The sequence below is a fragment of the Contarinia nasturtii genome, unplaced genomic scaffold (assembly GCF_009176525.2).
Source record: "Contarinia nasturtii isolate CC-2019 unplaced genomic scaffold, AAFC_CNas_1.1 Cnas_scaffold_129, whole genome shotgun sequence".
NCBI lineage: Eukaryota > Metazoa > Arthropoda > Insecta > Diptera > Cecidomyiidae > Contarinia > Contarinia nasturtii.
Window position 1 is genome coordinate 7827094 of NW_022197486.1, and position 22008 is coordinate 7849101.

The 22008-nt window shown below is 34.7% G+C and overlaps 3 protein-coding genes across 7 annotated transcripts in view; 2 read left to right on the plus strand and 1 right to left on the minus strand.

Annotated features, from left to right (window-relative positions):
- Positions 1–1151: 1151 nt before the first annotated feature.
- LOC116343387 (probable myosin light chain kinase DDB_G0279831) lies at positions 1152–3428 on the plus strand. The gene is made up of 2 exons (XM_031771415.1): positions 1152–1948; positions 2101–3428. Exons 1-2 carry the CDS (start codon positions 1772–1774, stop codon positions 3391–3393), a joined length of 1470 nt encoding a protein of 489 aa, XP_031627275.1. The 5' UTR covers positions 1152–1771; the 3' UTR covers positions 3394–3428.
- Positions 3429–3549: 121 nt separating this feature from the next.
- On the minus strand, positions 3550–10455 carry LOC116342692 (centrosomal protein of 131 kDa). Of its 3 annotated transcripts, none has more exons than XM_031770414.1 (13): positions 10223–10455; positions 9642–9713; positions 8902–9213; positions 6784–8818; positions 6566–6677; positions 6346–6486; positions 6010–6247; positions 5717–5899; positions 5373–5590; positions 5078–5303; positions 4744–4955; positions 4465–4636; positions 3551–4296 (listed from the first exon to the last, which is right to left on the minus strand). In XM_031770414.1, exons 2-13 carry the CDS (start codon positions 9666–9668, stop codon positions 4075–4077), a joined length of 4098 nt encoding a protein of 1365 aa, XP_031626274.1. In that variant the 5' UTR covers positions 9669–9713; positions 10223–10455; the 3' UTR covers positions 3551–4074. The 3 variants fall into 3 exon arrangements, with proteins under 3 accessions (XP_031626285.1, XP_031626274.1, XP_031626277.1); XM_031770417.1 differs by lacking the exon at positions 10223–10455 and having other exon boundaries at positions 3551–3992; positions 4059–4296; positions 9642–9737; XM_031770425.1 differs by lacking the exon at positions 10223–10455 and having other exon boundaries at positions 3550–4296; positions 6808–8818; positions 9642–9737.
- A 5253-nt stretch (positions 10456–15708) lies between these two features.
- The window catches only part of LOC116339637 (laminin-like protein lam-2), a 10505-nt gene continuing 4205 nt past the window's right edge, over positions 15709–22008 (plus strand). For 2 of the 3 annotated variants that reach the window (XM_031765644.1, XM_031765652.1), the window contains exons 1-5: positions 15709–15814; positions 16870–17015; positions 20444–20605; positions 20881–21159; positions 21403–21951. In XM_031765644.1, coding sequence (XP_031621504.1) covers positions 16997–17015; positions 20444–20605; positions 20881–21159; positions 21403–21951 — 1009 coding nt within the window. In that variant the 5' untranslated portion in view covers positions 15709–15814; positions 16870–16996. The remainder of the gene's footprint in view (positions 15815–16869; positions 17016–20443; positions 20606–20880; positions 21160–21402; positions 21952–22008) is intronic. The other variant, XM_031765661.1, reaches the window with a different exon arrangement.

Consider the following 22008-nt stretch of genomic DNA (forward strand, 5'->3'; position numbering starts at 1 on the left):
GTTGTCATTTTTGTTTGTGCGAGCATATGAATTAACGACCGCGCATATGGTTATAATTATATTATATTTGTCTCCTTTTTGGCAATAATTTGCAATGTTAACAATGTGCAATTAAACAAAACGTTTTTACCTGAAAATAGACACTTGACATTCAGTTAATGTACAACGAAAAAATTAATGAAGTCTATAAATGTTGTGTCGCACAATTTACTTGCACAATTTTGTGCCGACACAAAGAGAGAGAGAGAGAAAGAAAGAAAATAAACAAAATAGAACATATATGTAAGTTCGGTCGGTAACTTTTGTTTGATCGAATACTCCAGTTTCATTTTGGAGGTCATGTGAATTGTCGTTTTCAAATACGAAAAGAGAGAAATCATTTTCGGATCGAAATAGACAACAACGAAAAAAATGTAATTGTTATTGTTTTTTTCTAAATTCAGAGAAAATTCACTTGTTTAGCCAAAAATCATCATTTTCTATCAATGAAATTAATTTAGCTATCGAATCAAATCATTGAGAAATCCGAGAAATCAATGCCTCCGACAATTTTGCAAATATTCGATGCAAATTGCATCCCAAATCATGTGTGCGTGTGTGTGTGTGCATGCCTGAACGAAGAGAAACAATAAAGGCATACATTTTCAGAAAGTAATTGATATTCACGAAAAATATTCTGTAAGTGTGTTCGCATCATCTCACGTTCAAATTGGCATGGATGTTGAATTGTTGATACGATATGATTCAAATGGGCTTTTGTACTTGTGTATGATATATACATATATCATATCATGTTGATTTGCTGATCACGTCATTTTTGTGTGAGTTTATATATTCGAAACGGCAAATAATAAAAACAACAACAAAAAAGTACCCAACAGCCACAAATTTGCAATCCGACGGCATTCGCGACACAACACCGACTATAACAACAGAACGAGAGAAAAAAAGCGTCGTCGTCGTAGTCACTGGAGAAAAAAGAAATATATTTCACATACTGAGCAGTAAGCACAACAGTGTATGAGCAGCTGCAACAACAACAACATAAACATCATCGCTTGATGATTCATCGCTTGATCGGTTAATATCCAATGAATTGTATTCAGGCAATGTGTGTTGTTGAAGCGCGCGCGTGAGAGCGTTTCAGTTTCTACTCATATTATTTTATGTTCAATCAGTTCTGATGTTTATAGTGAAGCGTCCACACTTAGTCACTTGACGCGCGTGAATTTTCGAGTATTTCTCTTTTGTAATTCTCCAAAAAAAAACAGTTGAAAAAATCACACCGGTTTTCATTTGGTTGAAAAATATGAATTTTTTTGGTGGGAAAAATACTGTGTGTATCACATTTTAAAAATTGAGCAAAAATCTACGATTCGAAGAGTGATTTATTGTTTCGTCAGTTGTTTACTATTTATTGAATGATAGAGAGCCTCAAATAATCCAAAAAGTCGTTGTTTTAAAACAAATCATCCAATGTTTGGATTTTATTCCAAAAAAAAAGTGAACACAGTTGGTTTTTTGTAGTTCAAATAGAGACAGAGACATATATAAACAACGCAAGCCACGAAAATTGCATTGAAAAGAATAGTCAAAATACTCATACAGTCGTTGGTGCTTAATTTATTTCGATAATTCAAACGGTTTTTAAATTAAGCAAGTTTTTTTTTCGTTTCAATAGAAACGCTTACAAGTCAGTAACTCTTAATAGACAGTGTTAATTTGTGAATATATTGGTGAAATAAATTGTTTGCAATAAAAAAAAATTAAAATGAATTCGACGATAGAATCATCATCAATTGTTGGAATGGCAGCACCACCGCCACCGCCACCTCCTCCACCACCAATGCTCAATGGAATAGAAAATGGACGATCTCAACTATTGGCCGATATTCGCAAGGGATCCACGCTAAAAAAAGCACCAAACTTGAATGATTCAAACCATAATGTACGTATCACATTAAAAAAAACTTCGATCGAAAAGAAAAAAGTTCAATTTCTTTATCTGGCTAGCTCAATATTAAGTCGAATGTTGATAAGGCATTTTTCTTTCAAAGAGGAAATTCCCCCTTTTTTCTAATTATATTTTATTTTACGTAGGAATTATCAGCGAGTGATAAATTGAAGAAGCAAACGCAAGACTTGTTGCAAGCCGAACTGACAAGCACATTGAAACGTCGAAAGCCCATTGTGATTAACGAGCCTCCAAAGTACGAGTATCCCACTTACAATGACAACAACGAAAACAACGCTAATGTTAGCAATAAAAACAATGAGTCATCGCATTCCATCGCAAACACAACCAACGTCACAAAGCCATTGAATGTAAACGCTGTTTTATCGGTTGTGTCCGGCATAAAGATACCAGATGTTCAATATGATGCAAAATCGTCGACTGCATTGAAAACACAATCGAACGAAAAGCCGAAAATAAGTCACGGTAAACCGAATTTTATGATTAATACCAAGGAAATTAAACCAATAAATGGCAACGAATCAACTAGTCTCAAAACGAAAATTAAATCACCTGAAATTAACGAAACGAAAAAATTACATCGTCCTAGTTTCTTTACAAAAACAAACAATCTAACGACCGTCTATAAATCAAGTGCCAAACCCACAGTCGAACCCAATTCTGCTGAGTCGCAAGTTGAAAAATGCAAGTCTATCTTTTTGATAAAGACACAAAATATTGTCGATGATAGCCCATCAAAACCATCACCAAAATTGCAACAGAAAACCGATCTTATTTCGAAATTTGAGAATATTCCGACGACAAAAGGTGCAGATCAACAACTGCCGAATAAAAAAATTACCGAAAATGTTAAGAAATCATCTGTAGACGAAACGAATGGCATTTCATTTGCCAATGTAGCGAATAAGAAGGCTTTGTTCGAACAAAAACCTGAACAAACCACTCCGAAATTAAATGGGCTGAAAAATACAGTAAACAATTCTGAAGTGTCAAGCAAACCAACTGCGGTGGCTCCAATTTTAAATGGAAAATACAGCACATTGAACAGTCCACGTATGATGAATCAAACGAAACCTGGTGTTACAACCGTCACTCTGAATAAAAACGCAACGTACGGTCCATTGGGACGGCCTTTGGTTGCAGCCAACGATCGGGTTGATCATCATTTCGAAAGAACGGTGCACACTGTCAACGAAACTACATCGACCATCAACGGCAAATATGAGACAAAACAATTTGAACAAAAGACCATCGTATCATTTTCGAAGGATTTGCACAGCGCAACAAATAAATATCCCGAACAGATTCGTGTGAAAAAGACAATGGTCACAGAACGTTCGGCAATTCAAGACAATCCATTCCAGAACATCCGTTTTTCTATTAAAACCGATGGCAACGTCATTCCAAAAGCCAAGTGATTTCTTTTTTTTTTATTCTCTTCTCTTTTTTTGTACTTCATCTTTTATTCATTATTCTTTTTATTATTGTTTTGAAATAAATATGTTACATTTTGTTCTTTCAACGAATTTCTTCTTTTTTATTTCTTCTTTATTCAATGCGTATCTCTCAAAAATGTGATTATTACTCATACAGTGTTTACTATGAAATCGATTCGATGTAATAAAACTCTTTGATTTACGGAAATGTTTGAACTATATGAATCATTATTTAAAAAAAAAATCAATGTTTTTATTAGGTTTATTTTTGGTTTTGTATGAAAAAACCACAATATTCGCCCAATACGATCTTCTCAACAAAGAATGTCACCAGCTAACGTTTTGTTTCACCACTACAAATTCGACTCAATCAACATTTCACTTTACTAAAATGGCAGTGAGTTTTTTTCCAGCCCTTTGCAATACAAACAATTGAGCACATTTTATTATATCTGTTCAGAGAGGGATAGAGAAAGAGAGAGAGGCATAGAAAGATATAAAAAAACCCGCAACTTTGTGGTTTCACACTTTTCACGGCAATAAATCATAATTTTAGTCGTTTTGATCGTCAAAGAAATAAACTACAAAATAAAACGATAAAAGCGTTAAAAATCTTCAATGTTGAAATATACAAAGACATTTTGTACAAGAGACTTAAGTTTCTCATTTTATGCAATAATCTTTTCTTTGTTGTCGAACTATCGCTTCCAATTTAATGCATCGATCTTTGAGCAATGTATTCTCTTTGATAATCACGTCCAGTGATTCGTCTTTCTTTTCGATGGCACTTTGTACACGTTTGTGAATGTCCTGAATTTCCTCATCACGTTCTTTGCGCACCGCATCTTTGAAATGTTCCTTTTCCGTCAAAAAGTTGTCACACATCTATTTTAGAAACAACAAAGTCATATTATTTCCAACGCATTATTATTTTTGTTTTCTTCTTCATAAGGAAGATTTCAAAGAGTACATAATAATAATCAAGTGACATCATTTTAAAATTTCACTATCACCTATGTCTCTATAATTCAATTGAATTTGAATGAAACTCACTTTTTGCGAGTGGCCAAGTTGAATTTCTAGTTGATTTACAGTAGCATGCAAATTTTTCACTTCAGCTTCAACTTGAGCCAATTTTGAACGTGTTTCCGTGTACTTTTCACGTGTTTGTCTTTCTGTTCGTTCCATTTCACGTAATTCGTTCTCGTGTTGACTTTTTAATCGGCTATTAGCGACAATGACGAAAAATTGACATTTTTTTTTATTGATTTTTGTTTATGATTTCAGCTTGAAAAAAAAAAACGGTAAGTAAAATATGCCCTATCAGCTTACTTGACTTTCGACTCGAAGTCTTGCTTATGCAGAAGTGTCTCTTCATCAATTTTGGCAACAATTGAATCGATTTGTTTATCACGTTCAGCTCGGCATTGCTGACGAATATTGTTCGACTCTTCAATTTGACGCAATTTAAATGTTGTCTCCTGTTCACGTTTCCAGATTGCAAAATCCGATTCAAATTGCTTGCTAATTGAATCAATTTCACACTGGCGAATAAAAAAATAAATAATGTGTTATTAAATGCAAAAATAATTGAAAAAAAAAAAACAAATAAGGTAAAAAAGTAATGAAGAATGGTTAACGAAGCAAAGATCAAAATTCTGCTCACTTGATTCCGTTTTTCGATCATTCGAACTTTTTCGTTGAACTCTCGATTTAAATGTTCGGCCATTTCTTTTTTATCTTTGAGTAATTTGTCACGTTGCATCTCGAGTTCATGTTCTTTTTGCTGAACTTCTTTGAGCAATCGCTCTTTTTCCGCGGTAAATTCAGTAAGTATGCGATTTTTTGTGTCTTCAAATGTTTTTTGCTCCAATTCCATCTGCTTTTCAAATCTAAAATGACAACAACATTTTTTTTAACACAATTGTGTATGTCAAAAACTTATTTTATTATTCACTTGCCTGTCACGAATGGCATTTCGTTCTTTTTCGATGGCCACTTCACGATCTTTGGCATAAGTTTCTCGAATGCCCATCTCAAGTGACTCGTGTTTTTGTCGTGCCTCTTCAACAGCATTTAGAATTTCCTCCTGATGCTGACGCTTCAATTCGGTCATTTCCTTTTGATGATTACATGTAATTTTGCTTATCTCCTGTTCCAAACCCTTAACCGTAAGCTCCTGCAATAATAAAATAATCAACAGTAGTTGTGCGATTAATGAAGATGATTCGGATAAGTGCTGTTTTTTTCATCTTCATTTTATTTCAAAAGAAATCATTAAAGAAAATCACGTCGATGACATTACCTTGATTTTTTTCGTATTTTCCCGAACCCATCGTTCACGGCGAATTTTCTCAGCGGCCAAAGCTGTTTCTTTAATTCGTTGAATTTCATTTTGTAATTTATGTTCGGCCGCCATCGACTGACTTTCCAAGCGTCGTGTTAGTCCTGATACTTTTTCACACAATGATGCTTTGTCTTTCAGCAACTGAAACGGAACATTTTGTAGGAGAGAGAGAGAGAGAGATCAGATTGAAGTGGACTTTTGCGTTTGGAAAATTGCAACTCAAACACGAATTAAATGTAGTTGAAACTAACTTGTTCAATGAATTCTTGGTGACGTGTTACAATTGTTTCATAATGATTTTTCTGCTCTTTAAGACGTGTCTGTGCCATTTGCTTCTCCATGCGAATCGCTTTTTGATTATCACTGCGGATTTTATCCATGTGCTCCTTTGACAAGTGTATTGCATTCGTAAGTTCATTTGTTCGTAAACTTAAGCCAATTATCTTACGTGCCAATTGTTCATTTGTTAACAACATTAAGTCGCTCAACCTTTGAATTGCACAAATTATGTTGAATGTTGATTATTTTTAATTAAATCACGTTACTGTTTGCTAACACACACGCACACAATCGACTTTTCAACTCACTTTGGTACATTGCTAACGGTATCATTTTCAATGGTATAATCAATATCTGGCTGGAAATCGTCGGGAATCTTTTGCTGTTTAACATTATTTATGGTTCGATGGCAATTGTAATCAACTTCATCCAAGTATTGATAGATTTCTCTGCAAATAAAAAGTTAGATAGTTTTAAACTAAAGATTTAAAGAAATAAATAAAAAATATCCTTAAAATGATAATTTACTTGATTTTATTGGAATGTTCATTCAAATTGGTATTCAACGTGGTTTTTTGTTGTTGAAAACTATCGCCGTTTGCCGATAATGATGGTGCCGATGTGGAACTTTTGATCGGATCTAAACAATAAAATTAAGAAAAAACACAAAAAAAATGCAATCAATTCACTGTTATTTCAGATTTCATTTGAAATTAGCTAATATTTCGCCGCCCAAATTGAACTACCGAATGAAATTTGCATGCGACGACCTTCGAGTTTTTTCAGAACTAGTTCGATTCCGCCACCAATTGAACCATCCATTGATGTATTATCGATTTGATCGTCTAAACTGTAATTGCCCTCATCGTCCGTTTTTGTTGGTGTTTCACGCCATGTTTTCTTATAATCCAAATTTGAACTGCTGCCAAATTTGCCATATTTTCGATAGCTATTCAATCCAGTATCGCTGAATGTATCTTCATGTGTTGACATCCAACTTTCAACTTTATCGATTTGAAATTCGCTTAACTTAATATCGGTGATGCGTTGAAGATGTCCAACAGATTTGGCTTTGGTCAATCGATTCGATGTGGTTGATTTTATGTCAGCGACGGCGGCGGTGGCAGCATTGGTTGTGCTAGTGGTTTGTGCTGATTTTATTTTTCGATTTGGATTCGATGTGATTTTTTTCGTTGTTTTTAACTTAATTGTTGCCGAACCGGGTTTTGATGTGCTGCTGCATGATTTCTGATTCGTGATTTTTAGGTAATTGTTAATGACTGTGCTGGCCGAATCTCGTGTCGGTGATTCGTCCGATGTATTACTAGCTGTAGTGGTTATGGCATTTGTCGTGCCATTGGCGCTTGTTATTTTTGATTTACTCATCAAATTTGAAGTCGAATTATGATTTGGTGATGACCACGAATCACTTCCGCCCGAATGCCATTCGTCTTTTGCCATTTTATCGCTATCATTCATTTCCGTGCGCTGTGAACTGTTCACACCATTTAAATAGTTCGAATAAGTAGTGGCCGTGGTGTTTGTGTTGACATCACCATTTATTTCACACTCATTCCATCTTCGTTCGAGCTCATGTTGTCGATTGATGCTTTCGATTTCACGTTTATATTCTTCGATAATTTTTTCCGATCTATCCTTCGAAATGATCGTATCACCGCTACCATTGCCACCATTCTCATTGTCCTCCGGCAATACATCCAGTCGCATATCTGCTTTGCATCGTAAACTATTGCATTTTAATGCTGAATAGTCTTTGTCATCTGTTAACAAATGACTAGTATCAGTATGTTCTTTTGGTGTGCTCATTCGATGCATCGGTGTTTGATTAAATGTGTGCTTTTTCACATCCATCTCGGTGTCATCGGTGCGACCATCATGGTATTTGCTAAAGTATTCATCTTCGAAATGGACATTTTTCTTTCGAAACGGTTCGTTCAAATCCAAGCTCCGGCTTGTGTCAGTGTCATTGTCAATATCGCTATAATCAATCTCGTATACGTCGTTCTTGCTGAACGAAACACGGCCCGGCAAATCGGTTTTTAGCGTATTAAAGCCGCCGGTTGTTGTAGGTGTGGTGGTGGTGGTGGGTGAAGCCATCGATGCGGGTGGAGTATGAATAGATTTTGTGTCATTTGGTTTTATCTTGCCCTCTATCGTATTCATCGTAGATGATGTGAGTGTGTCCATTTGTTTCTTATCTTTACCGCCATCCGATTGTAATATTGACACTTGTTTTCCACTGCATTTGGCCAACTTGAGCTTATTATTCGAATTGACAGGTGATGATGTTTTCGCTTTTATCACAGTCGTTTTTTGTTTTTGATCCGGTTTACTTTTTAGCCGAATCGTTGCAGATTTTGGCTTAATCGGTGGTGTAACATCGTATATTTCTTCTCCAAATTCATTTTCTGGTCGTTTTAAATTAAAATTTTGGTGGGATATTCGGACTGCATTGTCAGCCGATGGAATTTGTTCGATTTTCGATTCGCATTCAATGTAATTATCAATCTCATCGTCATTTGCTGTATCATTATCATTGTCGACGATCTCTTCAGCAATCGATGATGGGCTATCGTCTGATGTATCATCGCCACTGTTTCTCAATTTTTTTTTCGTCACACTCTCGATTGAACCGTCATCGGCGACTGCATTTGCCGGTGATTGAAGTTTACTCTCTTCACTCGACATCCAAGTATTTCGTTTTATCGGTTCTGCCAACAATAATTTGTATAAACTTGATGAAGATAATGCTCGTTTTTCCTAAAATTCATCATCATTTTCATTATTAACTCATCAATTGGAAAGATTTTTTTTTTAAATCGAATTTCAACTGAAACACTAACCTTTTGACTATTACATATCGATTTATGTGATGACAAATGTGGGCTAATTTTTGATTGATGCACGTTTGTTGATTTTCGCTGATATTTACCGCAATCGGCGGACGCAGCGCGTCGATAAAATTTCGATGGTGTTTGTTGTTTCTGTTGCAAACACTGCAATGAATGCGCACGGGCCAATAATAATTTATTCGTTGCAGCTAATTGAGCGCTCGGTGTAGTCAAAGTGACACTCGCCGAACCTGGACGTTTTATAAATATTGGATAATTAACAGGTATTGCAGCGGTTGCTTTGTCACGCGTTGCTAGGTTAATCTACAAATGAACCACAACAAAGCAAACGGTTGATATTCTGGGTACATGTTTTTTTCTCAGTCTCTTTTTTTGGGGTTTTGAAATGGAATTAATGGATTTTCATTTAGAAAAATGGAAAGCACACAAGCACACACATGCACACACACGCAAATAAGCGGGCCGAAAATATTCAAGCAAACCCACATGCTTAGATGCGAATACACAAGCACAAGCGCGCGCGCTCTTACACAACATGAAACTTTATGAACATGCATTTGTGGGGTATTTTTATGTACACAAATTCATAATCAAATGAGAAAAGAAAAAAAAGACAACAACAACGAGAATTGAAACGATTGAGGTAAGAAATTTACAACAAAAATATACAAACGAAAAGAACAAAACAAACCGAAACTAAAAAATAAATTGTAAACAAAATTCTTATCAACCTGCGATCCATGCAGAGCCAATTCCATGCTACCGCCCGCAACCGCGATTCATCATATTCCGATTCATTTACGCTGAAATTTTTAGATTTATTTAATATCTAACTTATTCTTTATTTTTCAGAGGGGCTATTTTTGTCTCCAATGAATAACGGTTGAAAATTTTTAAATTTGGTACGCTTTTCTATTTCTTCCGCCACAAAATGTGGGAAGGCACTGAAATTTCATATATATATTTTCTCTTCGCCTTCTTCGTTGTAGGTAATTTATAAATGGTCTTAATTTGTATCAAGCGGTTAAACTTTGGTTCTGTACTTCACTTGTTCATTCACAAAATGTCAATTTAAAAACCAAAAATATTCGAATCGAATTCGAACAAATTCCGATAATTCCTTTAAATTGCATCATTTGAATTTGTATAATGATATTCGGTGAATGACATTCGGCAAGTGTATGCAACTTTGATCACAATTTAACGGACATCACTAAAATAAACTCAATATTCAATGTTGGAAGAGTGAAGATGAGATGTGTAAGTGTTGGAAAAGATGATATGGTAAAAGTGAAAAGGCGAAACAACAAACGTTTTACTCTTTCATTGTAAATCAAGTTTTTCAAAATGGTCACTGTTAAACGTTGAATTATGTTTGCGAATTGCCCGAATCAAATGAAATTTAAACAAAAACGAACCTAAAAAAAGACAACACAACAAAACAACAACTATGCAAAAACACAAACGGTTTGGTAAAATGCGTTTGAGTATGTATTTTGGGTGAATTTGTTTGTTTGTTTCGGAAATCTGTCGTTGGCTTCAGCTCTCACGCCACACTCACACTTGTATCGATTTAATAATATTTCATATGAAATGATATGCTTTGGTGTGTACGCGAGCCGATTCGAAAACGGAAACAACAACAATGAATATGCAGGCAGGAACTGAAACGGAAAACACACACACATATATGTATGCAATATTAATGCATACATGAATAAGGAGCTCTTATTCGTACGTCCCCCTCGATATGTGTACGTTTCGATTTATAACACACAACAGTTAACCTTAACACGTTTTCATTCGAATATGTGTGGTTTTTCTCTAACTAATAACTATCGGCGTAAAGGTTTTATTCTATGAAGAACGAAACAAAGAAAAAAAAACACTAAACCACCGAAAATCGCCACTGTCGCTAATGTATACACCAACCGATCACCATAGTTACATTCAAAGGGGAGGGGGGTTCAACGACTGACAAGGAGAAATTATAGATGGAAACCAAACATATAGACATTTCGGTCGATTTGGTTGTTGAGCGCATTTTTAATGTGAAAACAATATAGTCGCTGACATATCGCGGGTCGTTAGCGATCGGTTAATTTTATGGGCGAATATTTACTTTTCCACAGATTTCGACATTGACATGATTTTTCATTTTGACACGGCATATATTTTTTTTCGCCATACATTTTCTATATCATTCGCACTATGTCCGTTTCTTTATATTTCTATAACGCTTCCTCTTTCTTCTCTCTCTCTTCCCTTCTCTCCTTTCGTGTTTATGATATTTTGTTACTTCACACACAGAGCATCGAAAGTGTTTTATTTGCATTTATAAATGCTGATGCAAATTTTTGATTGCACACAACACGAGTCGAAACATGTAACGCAAATAAATCGAACGTTCATTCACACTTTGCCCAATAATAGTCGGTTACGGTTATATTTAGATACCGTGCTTTCGCCGATAGCAATGCGATGAAACTGTGATGCACTTCCTTAACAACCTTAACATTTAAAGAATCGATTAAATTAAAAAAAAACGCATCAACGGTTTAAAGTGATCGACTATTTTAAGCGAGAGACATGAGTCATGTGGCCTGGGGGATAAACATCACTTTTTTTCTTTCCAACTTCAACAACAACGATTTTTTTGAAACTGATATAAAAATGTTTTTCTAAATTAATTAAAACGACTTGTTTGTTATCAATATGATGATCGGCCCAATGGTCTGATTCAAGTGGTGTCCATCCCACAAGTCATCAAAACGACATCGATTGAATTTTATGCACGTCAAACATTAAATTGTTGTTGCAATTTATTTTTATGTGATCGAGAGAGAGAGAAAACGAATCAGTCAACTAGACAAAAGACCGTTTTGAGAAGACTTCCGACGATTCTCAATTTAGATTCGACTTTTTAATAGTTTTCAAAGGTCATCACTTTCTTCAATTATAAACTAAGTTTGAAGCAATTTAAAAGTTTTTTAAGTATTTAAAACACATTTTCAAAAGTGTTGTGAAGAGAAATATACACACATCACCAAGTGAGATTGGATCGCTTAGACTAGTTTTCAAATCATTAAACTCAATTTATGACATTTTGAACTTGAAATGATTCATAAAGCGTTTCATCTAGCAAAAGCATATTTAACTTGTTCAAAGTAATTTAAACTGAATCATGAAACCATGACCATTAAAAACCATTAATTCGAAACAGTCGACTGCGGCGCGGTATTCATTTAAAATACCAAAAAAAAACAAGCTCATAATTTTTCTGATTCCTTAAAACCCGATAAATCTGTTCACACCGCTGTGTTATATGAACATAATAAAATCCATGACCAGTGCGTGCATTGCCAAATGCATTTTTTATTATTGAATATTTTTCCATCATTTTTGTCTCCCGCTTGCCATTTATATTGCCCTTTTTTGTCTATCTCTGGACCAAAGTGTACTACGCAACTGATAACAGTTGAATAATATTATTCAGATCACGGGCTACAAATAGACAAAAGTGGATAAGCGAGAGAGAGAGAGAGAGAGAGAGAAAGAGAGAGAGAGAGAGAGAGAGAGAGACAAAATTCAAACTTTGTCGGCATGAATCACGTTCCATTGCAATGTTAAATGTTATCGTATTGAAAAGGTGAATAAGTTCATACTGTTTATTTTAAATGTCATTTATTTAAAAATAAAATGCGATTTCTTACTTCATTATTATGAGATTGCATAAGAAATTACGATTTTATTACGTCTCATATTGTTCAATGGAAATTATTCCGATTTTTGTTCTCTCATCGGTTGGCCATGACTAAAATATATGTTTATATCGTTGGATATTATAAACAAATTCGCCTGGATTTATGCTTTTTAAACAACCTATCATAAATATGTATAGTCTTCTACCGACTCGCCTTTCTGTCTTCATTGCTTGAATGAAATAAGAGCACATAATCTATTTAATTTGGAAACCGACCAAGATACCGAAAATTGAATTCCGGTCATGATTGAATTGAAATATATGCGGAAAAACACGTACAACATCCAAGCGGTGCAAAATAACATTTAAAAAAATACACACAACGGATAAAAGTCGTGCTGAATAGAGTAGCCCAGAAGCTATGCGAACGCAAATTGAAAATGAACAGAATAAGAAGAAGAAACAACAGCGGCGGCAGCAGTGGAATTGTATGGGTCGTCCTTGAATAGCAAATGTACTCTCACATCATGTATGATGTCATGCTTCACATTTATTATAGGAATTCTCGATGCGGCGCATATATTCAAAGCGAGCGAAAAAGTGAAGTACAAAAAGCATTGTAAAAACGTAATTTGCGGCTGTATCGCCTCTTTATTTATACATTCTTTCATCTCTATACTTTATTATATCTTTTTTTTCGGATGTTATATACATTTGTTCCGTTTGTTTATGATTAAACTACATGACACAGTGTGCATGTGCTGATGTGTGCAATGAGCGATTTATGATTGAATAAATCCAAATTTAATGTTTACTTAAAAAGAAAAGTTGGCGAAGCGACGACATTCGTTTTTGTGTGCGCGATTTTTTTTCTCTTTTTTCCATCAAAAATATTCATTGAATCATATTTGTTCGTTTAATTATTGCATTGGTTTCGCTTGGGAAGATCACAAATGATTTTTGACGACAAATTGATCGAATTTTTGGTGGTGAAAAGATCTCATTGGCAGAAAATGGATTTAAGCCATAAGACACGAAGTTAAAGTGATTTACAAGCAACGAAGAATTTATAAATTTGATTTTCTTCGGTGTGCTCTTCATAATTATAACGACGCATTTGTTGGCGTCTTGAAACTTGTAACGGTTACACGAACAACAAAACAATATCTACGCACCAAAAATACACAATCACAAAATAACAAATGAATGAGCACAAAAATGAAATATGAACTTCGCGCCGAATTCACAACGAAAACAAATGCAATTACGACGAAGAGTGCAAGAGAGAGGAGAAAGAGAGAGAGAGAGAGAGAGAGAGAGAGAGAGAGAACGAACAAAAATCTAAAGTTCGAACGAAGCGATGTTTTTTTTTTTTGGTTATTTTTGTAAGCACATTTCTGTGCATTGACATGGAATTCATAGTTGCTAAAACACTAAAAACAAAAATCGGTATGAGATCGTATTGATCCGTTCAATTGAATTGTCAACGCGAATTCATAATCAATCGCATTTCTCAAATGGAACCAAAATCGTAAATAGTTCGACAAATGAATAAAAAAAACAGCGAAACAAAAACACGCACATTCCATTTGTGCTGAAGTAAGTTAATGAAGTTGAATGAGCCATATTTGTAAGGTGAACCACTTGTGGAACAACGACAAAACAGCATTTTCGTTTTCGATTTTTTTTTTCGTGCATCTGACGCTGATATGGTGACAAAAACTACTTCATCGCGATGTATCATCATAGAAACACTCAAATGTTAATTACAAAATTTAATTGGTTTCATTTAATCGTTAGCGCGCATTCATGTGATGGCATTCATTTCGCCATGGGAATCATTTTATGCACATACATGACTCATCCATAAAATTGATTACTATCGAATATTTGACATGATAATAGTCATAAATGCATATCATCCACAGCAACATCGACTGATGACAAAATATGATATGTACAAGACTCTCTCTCTCTCTCTCTCTCTCTCTCTCTCTCTCTCTCTCTCTCTCTCAACTACATTGAAAAATTCGAATTCCATTTAGAAATAACATGCATATTCGCTGTACGCAACCGTTTTATCTTTATATATGTGCCGTAGGTCATTGCATATCTCAACACACTATAAATATGCGAATTGTGTGTATTATGTAATTGCTCCGGCGACAAAGCATACACCGCAAAACATTTTGAATAGACAATACGTTGGCATACAATGAAGGCGAAATGTGCAAAAAAAGAGAGTGTATTTGCTAAAGAATTTCCTTATGTTAGTTCGTAGGATTTCTGTCGCTCGAGCCCGATGAGCGAACGTCGAAAATACAAACAGCAAAAATTGTAATTTAATACTTGTTCGCTCGTCTCATTCTGGTTTCATATCTTTTCTGCGTCTTTCATTCTATTCACTGCTCATACCAAATCGGTTGCCGTTGCCGCCGCCCTTGCCATCCACCGTTGTCGCACTCACTTCGGAATGGCTTGGATCGTGTGTCATTCGATGTGTGTTGGCTGGCTGGCCGACACTGGCTGTGTATGTTAAGTATTCATATGTGTGTCGGTTGGTCGCCGTGAATGCGCTGGCTGTGAACAACACTGACACCACAATTGCGACACACAAACAGCACATACATTCCGTTGAAGAAAAAACGATGAAGCACACATCGACACATTGCTGCATTACATATGGAATATCATCTTTTCTAGTCATACACACCCAAATAATATCAAACATTTTACAGCATTGGATTAGAACAAAACGCGTGCCCAATACTTTGCTAAATCACATCAAAGTGTCCAACAAAACAGAAAAGTAGTAACAACCGCAAGTATATACATATAAAAAGAAAAAAATAATATAACGCACAAACACATGGAATGCTGATACATTCAAAAGGAACAGCAACAACAATAACGACGACACAAACAGCGAAGCAAATAGCAATTCTCTCTTTCGTTCCTTGTATTGTGTAAAAAAAAGAACACGTAATACCAAAGAACAGAAAACAAACCTATAAAGTATTACACGAGTGTGTTCACTAAGCGCGCGTGTGTGTGTGTGTGGTACACCAACGATAGACGTGAGAGAGAAGATCATATTCAAATCAAACGGATTGTTTTCATTCTGTGTTAAAGCTGTTAGTTTAACGAGTGCGAACGTCGAATATTAACCAAATCAGAGAGATATATATTTTTTTGAGTGCGGTGAGGCTAACGTATATTTTTTTTCAGTTTAGTTGTTTTCGTTGATTTTTCTGTCGATTTTTTTTTTTTTTTGGTGTCATTCTCTACATAACTTTTTTCTATTGTCATTGAGTACGATTTTACCATAAATCAAATGATAGACTTTTTTTTTCGGCCTGAAAATGTCAAACCCAAAAAAAGTTCATAAATATATTATTCGCATGCGAGTAATGAAGAGAAAATCGGTTTAAAAGAGGAAAATGTCGTTTACAATAGAGGATACCAACAAAAAAAAATGCCACAAAAATCGCGCCACAAATAAAATTATCATCAATTCTTTGTGCACTGTTTTTCATCGTGATGTCATTTGAGATTGTCTATGGGAGATGCAATGAAATCAGCATTTAAAAAAAATGACAGTCTGAAGTGAATATCGATTCTTCTTTTTTCGATCGCGTTGTCGCCGTTGTTTTCATGAAAATCAAAATTACTTTGATTGTACACTCGAACAAAAATATATAGTCAAATCGATCTCGACTCTTAAATACACGGTTTAATAGACTGAATAGAACAGATCGAAAGAAGTCAGAAAATAGGAAGAAGAGAATGAATAATAAAGAAGAAGAAAAAAAAGACACGACGGGATAAAGTATTCAAAAATAACATCATGAGTCAAAATAGGTGCTCTTATGTTGCGAAGTGAATCGATGTGAATGCGGAACGACGCAATCGTTTGAACAGTCTTATTGCAAAGCATTCCGGTCATTTTGAATCGCAAAAGAGAAAAAGAAGAAGAAGAAACAAAAAAAAACGCACCGCAAGAATAGAAACAGAATAGTTGCCATTGAATGAACAATAAAAGAAAAACATATTTAACTGATGAAATAATTGCTCATATTCGTTGCTCGGTTGTCAATTTTTATTGTTGTCCTTTACTTTAGCCAATTGCAAAACAGTTTTTGCCAATGTATATCAATTATAATAAGTTTAGAGTGTTAATTAGTTTATGATTTTGAGAGTGTTTTGCACGTTTTTACAAAAATCTTTTTTTTTCCATTGTGTGTGAACAATTTCAGAAAAATTCAAAAAAAGAATAGAAAAAACAAATCAAATCCGTGATTTCATCAACAAAATCGCAGCTGGAAATTAATTGGAATCAACCGTTCAATTTTCTCATCGTTATACGACTGATTTGCCAGAAAAATGTTCAGCTCATTTACAGGTAATGTTGATTTTGCTTGATAAAATGAAAAGAGCGTCTTGCTCAGCTATACATTTACTCTCTCACTCTCTCTCTATCTCTGAGTGTATTTCTCACACACTCTCTCTCTCTTTATTTTCTCAATCGCAAAACAATTCTCTCGATCCGATCGATATATGTAATTAAATTGTAATTTTCTAATAAATTTTTCCGTTGACTTTTTTTTTGTTTAATACGGTCGGTGGCGCATACACTAAATGTAATAAAAACATGGTTTGAAACGAATAAAAAAAACCCGATAACGAAAATGGATGCGCGCGAGCTTGATGAATGTTTGTTGTTGTTTTGCCTATTTTCAATTTTTAAATATATTTGTTCCTCACTCAGTTTTGAATGGATGGGAAAAAAAGCAACCAAACATGAATATTAGATAAGCGTTGGCTGGTTCGTTTTGTTTTCATCTTTCAAAACAAACAATGAAAGAAAATTGTGTATATTTGTGTTCTTTTTTCATTGTTGTTGTTTTTGCAAAAATAACCGATTAAGATTTTAAGTGCGTAGCAAACGGTGGCTGGTGTATGCATGTGGTGTATGTGTACGCTTTAATATACGAAAACAATCGAATATTCCAACAAGAATCTAGCACACTACGTTTATAGAAATTTAACCAATACCATAAGTATTTGACCATGACCTTTAACATGTAGAAGCAACACTTGTGAACTAATCAATAGACAATGTACATTCAGTTGATATTCAATGTGATATAGTTCTCAGACGCCATGGTCTACAGTAAAAAAAAACACAACCCACTTCCAACATGAAGTCAATTTTCCATCTCACAACGAAGAAGAAGAGAGGCCACGGTTAGGCCACATAATATCTTTTGAATGTTTTATTGTTTTTGTTTTAATTAAAAGCCGATACTAGGCCATTCGGTGCGTTTCACTTTTCCCTCCCGATTATCGATAGAGTGTGATTGATCCAACGCAGATGTAGATCACAAATGAATAAAACAAACTGTAAAACCACACACTTCACGTCATTCTGACACTCGCCCAATGCGTGATGTCACTTTCAATGTGCGCCTCGACTGAGACTCCATAGACTGTAGTTTGCTCTCCTGCATTCCCTGTGTGTGTGTATGTATGTCTTCATCTATTTTTATCCGTAAACAATCCAAATTACGAAATGCATGAATCTCTAATCCACTTGAGAAAATTGGGAGATTTTAATTCATTTTTTTATGGAAAGATCGATAGCTCACAATAACAAACAAATACTGTATTTGAAATACAATATGGTTGCTTTGGCAATTATTCACATCGAACAAAAAAAATCTGGATTTTGATTTTTTTTTTATAAAAATTCATATTCAAACAGCTTTTTGCGTCGCATTTGCAATTTATGACGGAAGGAGAAAAATCGTTCAATCTTTTAGTATTATATACATTATATACTATATATGAATGTACAAAGCGTTGGATATGGTGGTGACGTCACGCTTGCCATCGGTTGTTTCATCGTTTTTTTTTTGCGATGTCGCGCATTTTTCGTTGTCTCGTCCAAAAAAAATATTTATAATTTATTCAAATTCAACTCAATGTTAACGATCACTCTGCTCAATGGCCATCGATGAATTAAGATATCATCGGAAATCGAGCATATGTTTCACTTACTATAATTTATGGGTTAACTTTAATTGACCTTTTCTTTTAAAAAAACTCAACATAGATCAATTATAAAGTGTAAAAAAGACGTACACCGAATTGCATGGCATTAATAACGATTTCAAGTGGATAGAAAAGTCTGGATGTGAACGAAAAGGTAGTGGCCAATTCTTTTATGATAATGTTCGGCATTAATGATTAAATTGAAATTGAATAAAAATTAATTTAATTATTTACACACGATGGACATATTTTCATTTTCAAATAATTCTTATCGTCGTCGGTTCACATTTATGACTTTACGTATCAGGTCCCTATCTTATTCTTGTTCACCTTGTCGAACAAAAATTCGGCGTAAATAAAATTGAAAACCAGATAGACGGCATATAAATCGTGTGGTTACTTGTTTACATTTAAATTCAATGAATATTCGTTTGTTTTTCGGTAATTTGTATGTCATTTTTATTTTAACAAAATTGACGTGTTTGATTTTAACATAATTTCAAATTCAAATTTGTCGCAACGGACGATTTGTCGTTTGTTTTTCTACAATTCGGATTAAAACTTTCGCATGCATTCTCACAAAATTAATCCAAAAGAACGAAGTGTTTTTTTTTATTCATTTGTTTCGATGGATTAGACAAACAACTAACAAGCAACTGTTTTCTTTAAATCTCCTTTTTGCTTAACAAAATGGAAAATCGATGTTCGTTGTGAACATTAAATCGATTCACCTTCAAGATATGTGTGAGTATATAAGAGCGTCGAATATTTTCCATTTTCATTTAGACAACACACACAAAAAAAACTGCATAAATAACACATTTGCATTATATTAGAATTTCTCTACACAAAAACTGCCACCAATATTCCTTTCGAAAAATTTGCACTACTGCATTTTCAAGTAGCTAGCTTACATTTGAAATTAGAAATCATTTTTCCACATATTTTTTTTCGCCCGTCTGTCTCTTTTTTTTTCTCGCTACAATGAAATGAAATGTTGGCCGCCTGACTTGATGTGAGATATTAAAGATTGGCTTAGTTTCTGATTTATCTTAAATCTTTAACATCATTGCTTCAAAGGACTGCGGGAAGAAAAAATGCTTAACATTTTCCTCCAGTAATATACGGAAATTGTTTTTACTTTTTCATCTAATCTCAACAATGAAAAATTGACGACGATTAAGATTTCATAAATCGTTAATTTTACGTCAAATTACCATATATTTTCTACATTGTTTCACATCAAGTAAGAGTCTAGACAATACATATATTCTGATTGCACCCCGAATAATATGTTTTTCCCCTTTTTTAAAATGCGAACAACACATGAATTATCAGCAGATCTTTTATCATGCATGTGCATTTTATATAAGATTAATTTAAAGGATTTTTCGTCGAATTTTTCAGCTCTCGTTCATGGAGTTCGAAATTTTTAAGTGTCAGCATGATTTAGATGAGAGCTCAAACAATGAATATGTCACTTTTTATTTGGGGTGACGTGTTAAATTCTTCACACATTGAAGTTAAGAAGCATAAGAATTACTCATTTACTGGAATGAGCATTTTGTGTGTTTGTGTTTATTTTGTTGCTTTCTCGTATAATATGTGTAACATTGCTGCCAGTTAAGCATTTTACGATAATGATGATGATGTATGCGTGTTAGTTTTCATCAATATATTGATTAGTACGCGATGGTGTTCATGACTTGCATTGAATGATGTTTGGAAAAAGTGAGCAAACGGGCAAACATAATCAATTATATCGTTTCTTTGTAGCGTCGCTTCGAAATTTTGGTGAACGAACGGTCAATCTGTTTCGACGTAAGAAAAATAGCGCCGAACAAAATGCCCAAGATTTAGCTAATGAAACCGAAGAAGCTGCAGTCAGTGTGAAAAATGACTTGAATAACGATGCTAATGAAATTGGAGAAAACACAGGTTACTATTTATAATTGTTGTCATTTTCCAAAAAAAAAAACCCACACTCACTGAATACCGAACAAAAAAAAATTCCCCTGATTTTCCAATATAAAAAAAAAACATTGACGCACTCTTGTCTGCATTTTGTGTGTTTGGAATAGAATTAATGATATTCCACACATGAAACGCAACCCGAAAAATGAAAAAATTTACTTTTGAATGAATTGAATGGCAAAAAAAATCGAATGAAAATAGATTGTTGAGGAAAACTGTATTTTCTTGGTATGCTGTAGACAAACTGTTGAAGACGGGCGAATCGGCATGGAATTCAACAAAAGGAGCCGCATCGTCAACATTGAGCACGGTCGCCGATACAACGGAAAAGGTGGCCAATACAGTGGCCGATAAAACGTCATCGATTGTTGGTAGTGTTGCCGAAACAACCAAGGAGACCACTGCTTCAGTGATTGATAATTCATCGAAATTGGCCAAGAGCACCGCTGACAAATCTAGTGAACTGGCCAACAAAGCGTGGGATGGTACCAAAAATGTCGCCAGCGCTGGTTATGAAGGTATTTCTCTATCGATTCAATTACTTTGTGGATTTCATTTTACATTTCTGAACCTTTTGAACGGAGAAGGTTGATTGAATAGCGTCACTTGTATTTTCTTGTTGGAACAAGATATAGTCAAATTTATTTACAATTTCTTTTTATTGCTATTTCAACCTTTGAACATATTCAAAATGTTTCATTTGAAATGAAATCAACAAAATGATAAAATCGAACGTCGAATCTCCAATAAAACTCTTCTAGGCAGCAAAAATCTTGCTTCGAATATTGGAGAAAAAGCTGGCAAAACGACCGATGCCATTGTTGGTGGAACGAAAACAGCTTTGAATACAACAGTTGATACGACGAGCAAAGTTGCTCATAATGTATGGGATACAACCAAGAGTACTACTGCATCATTGGCTGAAGGGACCAAACAAGCTGGCGAAAAAGTATATAATACAGGTGAAGTGATTGTTGGTGGTACCAAGAGTGCTATTAACACGACAATTGAAACTAGCGGAAAAGTGGCTCATGATGCTTATGATCAAACTGGTAAAGCAGTTCATGCCGTTGGCGAAAAAACATCAGAAGTCGCACACAATGTCTGGGACGGAACTAAGCACACGGCTGGATCAATTGCTGATGGCACCAAAAATGCCGCATCGAATGTGTATGATGGCACAAAGAATGCTGCTTCCAATGTTTATGGCGGCACAAAGAACGTTGCTTCCAATGTCTATGATGGCACAAAAACCGCCGCTACCAATGTGTATTCCGCTGGAGCTGAAAAAACTGGACAAGCTTGGGAAGGTATTAAAAGTCGTCAAAGGAAAATGTGACGCTCAGTTTTTTGGTTGTTTTTTTTTT

Excerpts from the sequence above, each read along its gene's own strand:
- LOC116343387 (XM_031771415.1), top strand. The coding sequence starts at position 1,772 with ATGAATTCGACGATAGAATCATCATCAATTGTTGGAATGGCAGCACCA. Across the intron at positions 1,949-2,100 it reads TGAATGATTCAAACCATAAT|GAATTATCAGCGAGTGATAA; the intron begins GTACGTATCACA and ends TATTTTACGTAG.
- LOC116342692 (XM_031770414.1), bottom strand. The coding sequence starts at position 9,668 with ATGGAATTGGCTCTGCATGGATCGCAG. Across the intron at positions 5,591-5,716 it reads AAAATACGAAAAAAATCAAG|GAGCTTACGGTTAAGGGTTT; the intron begins GTAATGTCATCG and ends TTATTATTGCAG. Across the intron at positions 5,304-5,372 it reads CGAAATGCCATTCGTGACAG|ATTTGAAAAGCAGATGGAAT; the intron begins GCAAGTGAATAA and ends TTGTCATTTTAG.